This window comes from Gadus morhua, chromosome 8 (assembly GCF_902167405.1).
Source record: "Gadus morhua chromosome 8, gadMor3.0, whole genome shotgun sequence".
NCBI lineage: Eukaryota > Metazoa > Chordata > Actinopteri > Gadiformes > Gadidae > Gadus > Gadus morhua.
The window spans coordinates 19191802-19204301 of record NC_044055.1 but is presented as its reverse complement, the minus strand read 5'-3'; the positions used below and the strand labels follow the sequence as shown (position 1 = coordinate 19204301).

The 12500-nt window shown below is 49.7% G+C and overlaps 1 protein-coding gene across 2 annotated transcripts in view; it reads left to right on the top strand.

Moving 5' to 3' along the window:
• Positions 1 to 12500, top strand: part of LOC115549427 (neurocan core protein) — a 36751-nt gene that overhangs the window by 17667 nt on the left and 6584 nt on the right. The window contains exons 4-14 of one of the 2 annotated variants that reach the window (XM_030364598.1): positions 61 to 243; positions 941 to 1115; positions 1664 to 1791; positions 1886 to 2176; positions 2663 to 2806; positions 2948 to 3046; positions 3169 to 3344; positions 3484 to 3664; positions 4709 to 6061; positions 9508 to 9624; positions 12007 to 12120. In XM_030364598.1, the coding sequence (XP_030220458.1) occupies positions 61 to 243; positions 941 to 1115; positions 1664 to 1791; positions 1886 to 2176; positions 2663 to 2806; positions 2948 to 3046; positions 3169 to 3344; positions 3484 to 3664; positions 4709 to 6061; positions 9508 to 9624; positions 12007 to 12120 (2961 nt within the window). The remainder of the gene's footprint in view (positions 1 to 60; positions 244 to 940; positions 1116 to 1663; positions 1792 to 1885; positions 2177 to 2662; positions 2807 to 2947; positions 3047 to 3168; positions 3345 to 3483; positions 3665 to 4708; positions 6062 to 9507; positions 9625 to 12006; positions 12121 to 12500) is intronic. The other variant, XM_030364599.1, reaches the window with a different exon arrangement.

Below are 12500 nucleotides of genomic sequence, written 5' to 3'. Positions count from 1 at the left end.
TCCAATCGACTTGAGGAATAAAACGTGTCCGTCCTGAACAGAGGGTCTTTCTGTCCGAAGGTGATGTCATCAAGGTGAACAAAGCCTTCGCCGGCCGCGTCAGCCTCCCAGAATACTTGGCCGACCCTCTGAACGCTACCATGGCGATGGACCGTCTCCGCACCAACGACTCAGGCACTTACCACTGTCAGGTTGTCATGGGAAACGACTACGAGAGAGACACGGTGCCCCTGGTGGTATCTGGTAAGTACAGCAGTCAGGCCATAAAGCATTTGATTATTGCTGCAAAGCTGCCTGGCTCGGCAGCCCCAGGGAAATCTCCGCGTTGGCTAATTGAATCTGCATTTAGTCAGACCGGCCCGGGGGGAGGGCTGGGAGGGAACGGCCGTGGAGCCGTTCTAACGATGGAGCTTGATGTGTAGATTTACCCCAATTCTATATCTAAGACTATTATTAACGTCTGCCTGGAGGTGGGCCCAGCTCTGGTTTGGGCTGTGAAGCCTTTCCCCTGGTTGCAGTATTAATCCTGGCTTCATGCGGTTACCAATTCCATCTCCCATGGGTGATCAATTTAATGACCTTAATATAATCAATAAGTAAGAAGGCAATGACGATACCAACCTTTACCAATCGTATGTAAAGCCCTCCCTCTTACCTCAGCATGTTAATTGATCCATCTTAATTACTTTAATAATTTTGATTAAAAGTCAATAACACCACCTCTGCGCATTCTTGCTTCAACATCATCAGCGAAAGGTTTTCAAGCGATTTCTCTTGCTGATAAATCCTTTGTTTAGTTTAGCTCAAAGGCTCAAACAATCCCTTGAGTGACCGTGCATCGGCAATGACAGCCCTCATCAAGCGTCTTTACGATACATTCTCCACCGTCATCCTCCCCACCTCTGGGCCTCACCAGCTGCCCTCTGTGCCTCACCTCCAGGGGTGGTGTTCCACTACAAGGCGCTCGCCGCCCGCTACACCCTGACCTTCGCCGACGCCCAGCTGGCCTGCCAGGAGAACTCCGCCCAGATGGCCACGCCGGCTCAGCTGTGGGCCGCCTTCGACGACGGCTTCACGAGCTGCGCCGCCGGCTGGCTGTCGGACCAAAGCGTCCGGTGGGTCCGCAGTGGAGGAGTGGTGGTGCAGCACGGCAGCACGGGGGGGGGGGGGGGGGGGGGGGGGGGGGTGCTGGTGCTGGTGCTACTGGCGTGAGCCACAACTATTGTAATCAGGAGTGACAACTCCCTGACTGCAATGCGTCTGGGATGGGTGTAGCGCCGCGGTGGCGTTCTTTCATTAAGGGCAGAGCAGACAGGGATGTGATAAAGTAGAGCTAAACGAAGTGAATTAATTGGTGAATCGCATCATTTTGTTTGCCGTTTAATGCCTGTCCCCATATCCCATTTTGAAGTTTTCAATGTATTAAATTTGTTATAATTGTACAACTTTTGTCATTATTATATCCGTTGATAATTATGTAGGCCTACTGCTTAATTTATGTCTTTCTTTTATTTCGGCTATAATCCATACAAATACGGGTTGCATAAAAAATGTAGGAACTGCTCTGAAGGAATAGCTTAAAATAGATAAATAATGCGTGTCCATATCTCGATGCGACGAGAATGAGACATAATTGGTTAAGTGCGATTCCTTTATGTTGCAGCTACTCTGTTCAGATGCCGGAGCTCGGTTGCTATGGACACAAGGAGTTTGCTGCCGGAGTGAGAAATTATGGAAAGAGGGACCCCAAGGAACTGTTCGACGTGTACTGTTTCGCCAGGGAGCTGGACGGTAAAACACAAAGACAACCAGAGGGCTGTTCTCCATCGATCGGTCGAGGAATCGTGTTGTGATCGGGATGTTTTTTAACGTTTCTGGTCCTCAGGGGAGGTGTTCCACTCCTCGGTCCCAGGCCGGCTGTCCCTGACCTCGGCCTCCGACCGCTGCGTGTCTCTGGGGGGCCAGCTGGCCACCGTGGGGCAGCTCTACCTGGCCTGGAAGGCCGGCCTGGACAGCTGCGCCCCGGGCTGGCTGTCGGACGGCAGCGTGCGCTACCCCGTGAGCTGGCCCCGCCCCGAGTGCGGCGGCGACCTGCCCGGCGTGCGCACGGTGGCGTCCAACGCGTCATCGGAGGAGAACGCCACGGCGGCGCTCTACGACGCCTACTGCTACAGAGGTAGCGCAGCGTGAAATGAGCAAGGCTCCTTGTGCAAAGTCAAAGCTTCAGGAAAAAAGAAAAAGAAGATAATTAGGTTACATTTTCCTGCCATTTTAATTGGCCAACCAAAAAGGGCGACCGAGAATAGATTGGGTATTGTAGAAAAACACTCGCAAAGTAAAAAGCTTATTTCTAATTAGGTTTCTATTGTTGTAATTTGAATGTCTAACACATTTTCGCTTATTGATCAGCCCTTTAAAGGGCGTGAAATAAATGACTATATGTCAGATATGAAGATATGCAATGGAGCCTTGCACCAGCTGAGAGGTTATGTGATATTTTTCACGTTGCATTAACCTTCCCAGTCCCCTTGCTTTAGACTCATATCAGACATAAAGACTAAAGGACTGCATCGGATGAAGAGATAATACTTCAAATGGACGCTTTCCATTAACACAATGACTGACCGGATGCTCTGTCACTCGTTGTGTTTCTGTCACCAAGGCAACGGGAAGATCAAAGGCTCCATCTCTAAGATCTTCACCTCCATGTGGAAGCCCTGGAGTTACCTGGAGGGGTCCAGAGACGGGGGCCCCTCCAAGGCAGAGGGGGCTGACCGCACCACCGACGGCCCCACCACATATAAAGGTCCTTCACTCATAAGAGACTCACCTCCAGCCAACAAGCTCATCCATCCATCCGTGTAGTTGATGACCATGACACTGTAAAGATTCATAAAACTGGTAATCATCCATCACAATGCGTCTCAATCTGCCCTTCTTTGCACAGACATCCAGACAGCTTCCATTGGTGGTCAGGACCTGTCCCCCTCCAACTGGACCGGCTTGGTGGACTTAGAAGACGAGGCCATCCACAGTGGAGAAGCTTGTAAGCCAGATGCAGAGCCTCTCTCTCTGAGTCAAGTGACAGACCGGAACGAACTTCTTGAACATTACCTCATGGACGTCTCTTCTAATATTGATATTACTTTCACCCGGTTGGCTCTCTAGCTTCAGACCCCTGGCCCTCAGAGTCCACAGAGCAGTATGTGACGCTGAACATCAGCCCAGGGCAGACCAGCTTCGACTGGGGAGACCCCATGGAGCAGAGGATGGACTCTGACATGTTCCTGAGACCCCAAGCCCTTGGCACCACCTACCTGCCCCCCACTTCTACCGGGAAGAAGGTTGGTTCTGGTTTTGCTCTTCTGGTATTTTGATTATTTTTTAAATAACCCATTCCATCCAGTGAATCAATATTTGTATGGTTGAAACCATAGTAACCATTACATCCATCATCCATCCGTGTGTCTGTTTGTTTCGTAGGTGATCGCTGGGATTGTGAAGTCCATCTGGAAGCCGTGGGGCTACCTCTCTGGGCTGGACGAGGATGAAGAGAGGAGCCCGGCGCCCCCCAGCGCAGCCCCCGAGACAGAGCCGACGACCCAGAACCAGGAGGAGAGGCAGGCAGAGGTGGGGTCGACCACAGCCAGCTCGGCGTCTCCAGGTGAGGCCACGGCCCGTGGGGTGGTTGTTGCTCTGCTCAGCAGACACGACGTACACCTTCTGCTCAAAGGGTCAGGGCACCTTTTTGCTACAAAGAGAGAGTGGACGCTACTTAGGAAAGTTGTCAGTAGAAAATAATCAAATTCAATAATTGATATTTAATCTCAGCAGTGTATAGATGATCATGACACAATAAAAAGGGGTCTGGCCGGTCAAAGGGGTTTCATTACGATATAGAAGCAATGATAAAATTAATATGAAAATACATTTGTTCCCTTTTACGGCCCAAAACTCTGTGTTGTTCTGAACCTTACGACGCAACAAATTGCGAAAAAGTAGTGTTACTACTTGAAACCCTATGCAAATATGAATGTCGTTAAACTACCAGCAAGCAACTGCAAAATGTATTTACACTATAAAATGTAATTACATGTAATGCACTGCTCCCCTGTGCTGCAGTAAAGGAAGCAGAGGGATCAAGGCTCAATAAAGGGACTGATAAAGAGAAGACAGTAAAACAATATTGGTGTCTTCAGAGTCCTTGCTTGCTATAAATAATGTTTCACAATGGTTCCTCATTAAGTCGCGTGTGCGTGCAAGCATTTGATTATATTTCCGCTGAAAATATTAAGAGCTCAATAAAGGCTGGCATTTCAAGCTTCATTAATATAAATTGGTTCTCCCTTTTCATATTTACCATTTGTGTCAGGAATGTTAAGGAAAACTTTCAAACACACGGTCTACATTATTTAAACTCATTCCTAAGATAAATGTTGGCGTTTAAAGAGTCGCTACAGGGCTGAGCCTGCTCAGAATGCTAATAAGGGGGGGGCAGAATTGTCTGGTTCAAAAAATAAAGCTGACACTGATCCCACACAAAGAGCTGAGAGCACCGGGGTTTGTTTGGTCCGTCAAGGAAACGCAGCAAGAATTCCTTGAAATGGTCTTTGCTTTTGTTTCTATTGCTGGGCTCTTTTTCTAGTGATATTGTTCCTGTCCTTGTTTACTGATGGCCTGTCCCTCTCCTGGTATCCCTGGACTCTAGGTGTGTTCTCCTGGGAGTCCTGGTTTGGCGTCACCTCAAAGGAGAATTCTGAGACCAAAAACAAATCCGCCATTAGTCAGCCGTCCTCAGCCTCCACCGACCCAGCTCTGACTACCGAACGCCCCGCCGACACCGAGGGGAACGCAGAGCAGACCCAGACACCCACCACCTCCAGCTCTACTGCTGAAACAGAGCCCGTCACCAGAGGGGGAGCCTGGGTCATGGTGTCCTCCTCCTCCTCCTCCTCCTCCTCCTCCTCCTCCCAGGCAACGTCCTCCACCCAGCCTGGGGACCGGAGGACGGAGACGGCGACCTCCAAGGCCGGCAGAGGTCGTGGGAGGGGGAAGAAGAGGGGGGAGGACAGGGGGAGAGGAGGCGACAAGAGCAGAGGGGGAGAGGAGGAGGGGAGCGGGGAGGCGGCCGGCTCCGAGGCCAAAGGAGAGGTGCAGTTCACCCGTCGTCTGGCTGGAACCAGTAAGCCGAGGGAGAGGTCCAGAGAGAGGTCCAGAGAGAGGGGGCACCGGAGAGGGCAGACCACCACCACCACCACCACCACCACCACCAGCCCGACCGCTGCAACGAGTACTTCTCAGTCCGTGGAGAACGGGTCGGAGAGAATGGACTCCGGATCCATGTCCCCATCTGCTTTATCGGCGTCCGTTGCACTGTACAACACAGACTCTGGAACCACGTACCAAGGTCAAAAGCTGTCCCCGAACACACCACCGTCAGCAATGCCCTCCTCATCTTCCTCCTCCTCCTCCTCCTCCTCCTCCTCATCCCTCTCTCCATCCCCATCCCAGACCCAGGCGTCTTCGTCATCCTCCTCCTCCTCTTCCTCCTCCACTGCACCCACATCTCCCTCGTCGTCCCCGTCCTCTTCTTCAACCCTTCTGCCCACCGAGTCGACGAGCCGTTACCCAGCTCCATCCCTGGCTCCTGCGTCCCCGTCCGAACCCCCGTTCGGTTCCCCCACCTCCGCCCCGCCCTCCCCCCAGTCTCCGTCCCGCTCCTTGCTGCCGTCCCTGTTTGAATCCCTGTCGTCGTTCCTGACCCCGTCCCTGCCCCAAGCCTCTTCCGAGGCCGAGGGGGGCGAGACAGGGGGGGCGTCCCCGGCGTCCCCAGACCCCCAGGACACCTCCAGGGACAGCTCCACGCCTCCCCTCCACTGGGCCCCCCCGGGGCCGGGGTATCCCCAGGGGGTGGAGCAGGGCTCCCTGTACTACCCGCCCCCCGTGGAGGAGGAGGAGCCCGCCTGGTCCCGCTCCCTGGGGTCCGGGGCCCTGCTACCTGGGAACATGGAGGAGGACGTGGGTGGAGTCAACCTCACCAGCACCCCCACCGCCTCAGCAGGTGAGCCCCCTTTCTAATGCAGCTTCTTTCGAGGGGGGGGGGGGGGGTCATGGGAATGCTTTTCTATCTTTTGCAGACTTGTGGATACACTGGTCAGATGTAATATAGGATACAGGGTTTTATCCTTATTTTTGCTATGGATAGAAGTGTCTAAGTGCCAAATGATTAAATAGTAAATGGCAGTTAACCTTGGACATTGACGAAACAAATCTCAATGCAGCTCTTTCTGTAGCTACTTCTCATTCTTTCACTCAAAGGAATCTGTTCTCCTGGCCTTGCAATGACCCGACCGTTTCAGAAGAAAGAAACACAGAATTATGTTACAATCAGGGCAACATTATTGATGCAGGCTTATTGTATCCCCGGGTGGCTGCAGAGATAACTCCTATATCTTATCTGGAAACCCTTTATTTGCATAAAGCCTCTTCTGTGTATTTTAAGCATATGAGTGGGTGCTTCAAAACAATGCCGGAGCCCTATGGGTGCAGTGTTTCTGTGCTAACTTTCTGTGGGTGTTGATTTTGGTTCCCTTCATAACAAACAGAGCAGAGGGGTCGTATTAGCTGTTTGATTCCCCCGGAGGGACGGTTGTCAGAAAGCATAGGCGTAGAAGCGGCTCTGTGAGCCGAGGAACCGGGGAACGTGTCGATTAGAGCTACAGAGCCAAGGACAGCCGTCTCCTGGAGGCTGGTCCTCAGGGGCTCCCTCACGGACCCAGAGACCCTGAAGCTGTGTGTGCTGGAAGGAGATGCTGTACTCGTCCCCAAGATCTCCCCTCCCAGGTTTAATAGAGTGGTGTCTCACATTAACATGGACCATGACACAAGCACACTGGAAAAGGAGCGGGATGAAGCCTCGGCTTAATCGATATGGATTGGCTTTTAGGTTTCCATCGCACCTCCCATATATATTTTATTTCGCCCACCAACATTCTTGGGGAGAAAAGCTATACAATCAATATGAAAACGAGAGGTCCCCAATTAGCTGCTCTATGGAGCTCAACGACATCTTGTACTCTCGCTCTCTCTCTCTCTCTCTCCCCTCCCTTCTCTCTTACTCTTCTCTCTCTCTCTCTCTCTCTCTCTCTCTCTCTCTCTCTCTCCCCTCCCTTCTCTCTTACTCTTCTCTCTCTCTCTGTCTCTCTCTCTCTCTCTCTCTCTCTCTCTCTCTCTCTCTCTCTCTCTCTCTCTCTCTCTCTCTCTCTCTCTCTCTCTCTCTCCCTCTCCCTCTCTCTCCCTCTCCCTCTCCCCTCTCTCTCTCTCTCTCTCTCTCTCTCTCCCTCTCTCTCTCTCCCTCTCTCTCTCTCTCTCTCTCTCTCTCTCTCTCTCTCTCTCTCTCTCTCTCTCTCTCTCTCTCTCTCTCTCTCCCTCTACCTATCCATAAACAACTATTGGTATTTTCCAAGGTGGATCGCTCACCTCCCCCCAGTGGGGGCCATGTTGTATGTATTATGTATGGTTCATAGATATGTGCCATGGATTCCCTCTCAGGCGATTCTCCCATGTTGTTGATGTCCTACATGGTGCTGGGCTGTGGTGCCCATGTTGTTTGTGTTTATGGTTGTGTCAGTGGAGCAGGGGACATTTCACTCTGTCAGCTCACTCTGCAGCCTATTGATTTTTCTGCACCACTCGCTTTAATGAACGATCTGTTGGACCAGGTTTATCTCTCTCAAACACACACACAAACGCACACATAGACGCACATACACACGCACACCCACAAACATATACACACACACACACACACACACACAAAGACACACATAGACGCAAATACACACGCACACACACAAACACAGACACACACACACACACACACACACACACACACACACACACACACACACACACACACACACACACACACATAGACGCACATACACACCACATGCACGTATGCATGCATATTCACACAAACACACACACACACACACACATACACACACACAAACACACACACACACATGACACACACACACACACACACACACACACACACACACACACACACACACGCACACACACACATGCATTCATCACTCATCTTCTTGCAGGTAATGGTTAAATATTGGACACTGCTAGATTTGACCTTCAGTGGAGAACATATCAGCCCACTCTAATGACCTCAACGCTCCCGTTAAATTACAGAGACCATCCCTGTGCCTGCAGCACCACACAAATAAAAATCGACCACGCAAACATTACCGAGACGTTTCTTCACGAATAATTGTGATTTGGCAACTTTATAATGGATTTCTAGTCGTCTTACATCATTTTGACTTGGTGTCTATTATATGTTTGGGGGATGTCAGCCGATGAGACTGCGATTGCGTCTTCGGGAAAAGCATCCACCGCAGGGGCTCATCATACCACATCACTGGTTTCCTTGTTATGTACACTGATGGACTGAGACATGCACACGCATACACACAAACGCCCGGGAGTAGCCTGTACATGCGCGCAAACGTGCATGCCCGCACGTGCAAATGCAACCCCAACCCACGCACACACAAGCACACTCACAAACTCACACACAAACAACGCGCACACACACATGCAAACACACACACATTCACAGCCATGCACACACGCCTCAGCCACTCTGAATACTGTCTTCAGTATCAAAAAGCTTGCGGGACAAAGCCTCCCACAGCCTGGCTTTGTTTTCGGAGGGAACGAGTGGTGGCTTTCAAAGGCCTCAAGACGCCTTAATGAGCAGGCCTGGGGAGGGGGGAGGGGCGGGCGACACATGGTACTCCATCAATTGATATGGAAATGTAAAATCATCAGAAAAAGGGACCACACGCACGCGCCCACGCATGGATTAAGGTAGGGTGAATGGCTGGAACAGATCTAGAGAGGTCTGTTTGGGTTGTTTTGTTTTTTTTCCTGCCGCTGAGGTGACGCCTTAAATTCACTTTCACTCCCACTTACATTCTGTGTGGAGCGAACTCAGCCTCGCTTTTCATATGGTCGCCATGACAACCGTGGCAGTGGGTGAATGGCGGGGTTGAGGCGGTTTGATTGGCCGCGGTGCCCGCTGGCTTGTGGTTCCTTTGAAAGCAGTGTGTGAAATGGATATCTCCGCTATGCTGCCACAACAGCAGCCACACCTGGCGATTGCTCACCTCAAACCCGGAAATTGGGTGTCGTCTCGTTTCAAACACCACGTCTTTCCCTCCACTTCACGATAAAAAAAAAAAACCGAAGGATTCCAACGATGAGCTTTCGAAGATTCAACCAGGAAGAGATAATTGTATCAACAGTCACGACAGAGTGATCAATAATTAAACTTGTGGGCGGGGACCCCCCTGGGCCCCCCCCCGAATTAAAACCAAGTCAAACGAAATGAGATGTAATTGCTGGATGGTGTCCCAGCCTCGCCCTCATGTCTCATTGAAGAGCCCTGGTCCCCCTGTCCCCCCGGTTGTTTGTGTTCCTCAGGGGAGCAGCAGCCGTGCGTGACCAACCCCTGTCTCCACGGAGGGAGGTGCCTGCCTCAGGGCCGGGGCTACAGCTGCTACTGTCCACAAGGGTACACCGGGGAGAACTGTGAGATCGGTGAGCACGGCCGCACATGCAGACATCCATACACTCGCACGTACACAGACGGACAAACACACACGCACACACGCACACACGCACGCGCACAGGCACGCACGCACACACTCGCATGCATGCGGCGCGCACAAACGCAAACACATTCACGCAAACATTAGCACACATGCCCTCGCACATAAGCAAGCACGCACATACGTGCTGTATGTAAGCACATGCGAGCACACACACACACACACACACAAACACACACATTTACACGTTTACACATTCAAACACTGCATATCAATACACACACATTTCCATGAACACACAACACACACATTTACACATTTAAACACTACATCAATACGCGCAAACACACAGACACACACAAAATCACGCCTGCACACAGAGGAGTAAGTATGCACTGTTCCAAAACGAGCATATTGATTCACGTCGTTTAATTTAGATATTGGCAGGTCAAAGGTCAAGCTCTCCCTCTGATTGATTCAGAGATTTGGTAACGGCGAGAGTCAGTGGAAAGAGCTCTGGCTCTCTTAGGCCCAATCCCATTTCTACCCCTTACCCCTTCCCCTTACCCCTCCCCCTTGTTTTGAAGGGGTAAGGGGAAGGGGGAAGGTGTAGAAATGGGATTGGGCCTTAGTCTGTGCCCTGGAGGTCCTGGATAAGTCTCCCGTCCGGGTGGTGAACCACCTGGTATTCCGCACCACCCTGCCACCTGCTTAACACAGATCGCAGGGCTAATTTGATGTCAGAGCGCTGAGTTGTCAAATCTCAGATGTGTTATGCCTTTATGCCTAAGGATTTTTCAGTAAGCCGGTAGAGAGAGAGAGAGAGAGAGAGAGAGAGAGAGAGAGAGAGAGAGAGAGAGAGAGAGAGAGAGAGAGAGAGAGAGAGAGAGAGAGAGAGAGAGAGAGAGAGAGAGAGAGGGAGAGAGAGAGAGAAAGTGAGCCAAAGAGAGAGAGAGAGAGTAAGCAAGAGAGAGAGTAAGCTAGCGTGCGCCCGGGAGAGAGCAAGAGAGAGAGCTAGTGTAAATGATTTTACTCAGAGGGTTTGATAGATGTTACGAGGACAAGGTCAGGATAAACATGCCAGAGTGATCAACCTGATAAAGTAATGTCACTGGAAATACTGGATGAGAATCAGCCAGACAGGCAGATCCATTTTAAAGGGATGGATGGAGGGATAGACAAATAGGACGGAGGGGTGAATGAGTTGATTGAGGCGAGATTGAGGGATGGATTGATGGATGGTCAGTCAGACAAATGGACCAATCGGATAGCTAGATAGATTGATAATTAGATTAATATGGGGTCAAAAGTTGAGTAGATACCGCTGTGTGAATGCCCATTGCAGTCGGTTTAGGTCACTGATTATACGATTTTCCCGGGGGGTCCTCAGAGGTTATTTCTCACATAGATCAAACAGCAGCACCAGCCTTTGTGCTTTACTTTTGTCGCAACTCATCGGTTGTTTCAAGGCTGTCAGATATTTCTTATTTTGCACCATGAAAGAACGTTGTCTGTCTTTGAAGCGTCAGTAGAACGCCGCTCTAATGATATGTTCCGGATCTTCAACTACATGCAGAACATTTTGTTCAAAGTTGAACTGACGTTATGTTTTACCAAATATGCTTTATAAATCGGATTTGTCCAATGTTTTTGGGTTTTCAAGCATCAGGTTTACATCGATGCTGTGCTGTCCCATATGGGTAGCAGTGCTAAAGCATATGCTTAGCTTAGTTGCATGTCAGATAGTCTGTAATCAGGGTGTCAGATTTTGGAGGTAAGTCTTGATTCTCATACTGTCCATCACCCTCATGTCAGTTTTTAATCAAGGGTTCCATGCTTCCATGGTTTGAAAGAAAGATAATGTGCTTTCTGATCCAAGTTGGTATTTTTGAAGGGCACGATTGTATAATTATATACATGTATATATATATTATATACACTTCCTTTCCATTTTGGAGAGGAGCTACAGCTACGTCCTTTCAATCAAAATGCAAGTGAAAAACAATTATGACAATTGTCAAAACACTCTAGAATAGAGATAGTAAAAAACATTAATGTTGCGGTTATGCCAAAAACATGAACCTAATGAACCAAAAAAGCTTTTAGAGGTTTTCTTTTTTTAATTATTTTAGACAATACTCAGAAGAATGAGAAAAGATTAGTGCTCTCTTTTCTTCCCAAATCCAAGCTTGATTAAATATATTTTTATGTGTAGGTCTTCATAGGACACAAGGGGTTTCATGATGTTCATCGGTAACTAATGGCAGCCTTTAACAAGGACAAAAACGAATTGTTCTTACTATCTTTTTCTGTAAAGAAATCAATGAAATGACGCTCCTTGACGACCTGTCTGTGACCATCTTCTTTTCAGATGTGGACGATTGCCAGTCAGACCCTTGCGAGAACGGAGGAACCTGCATCGACAAAATTGATTCATTCGTTTGCCTTTGTCTGCCGAGCTATGAAGGGGAGATGTGTGAAAAAGGTGAGAGATCGAAGTGGAGACAGAGACAAAGGGAAAATAATTCACACATCCAAGTCAATAATAGACAAATTAGTTTCTGGAGATGGCGGCGTCTAGTGCTATGCGGTGGTGTGAAATGCTCGATTCCGACCGGCTCCGTGCATATGTGTTTGACTTCATGCTGTCTTCAGGGTGAAATTGTTTTTTCTAATACGATGCTAGTAGTACACGGCCAGGGCTGTCCTTTGTGAAATTATCCAGCTCAGGCTTGTGTGTTTTATACTGTGGCATGTCTCAGCCAAGAATCTCAGATCTCAGATCTCAGATCTCAGATCTCAGGGTCTCTCTCTCTCTCTCTCTCTCTCTCTCTCTCTCTCTCTCTCTCTCTCTCTCTCTCTCTC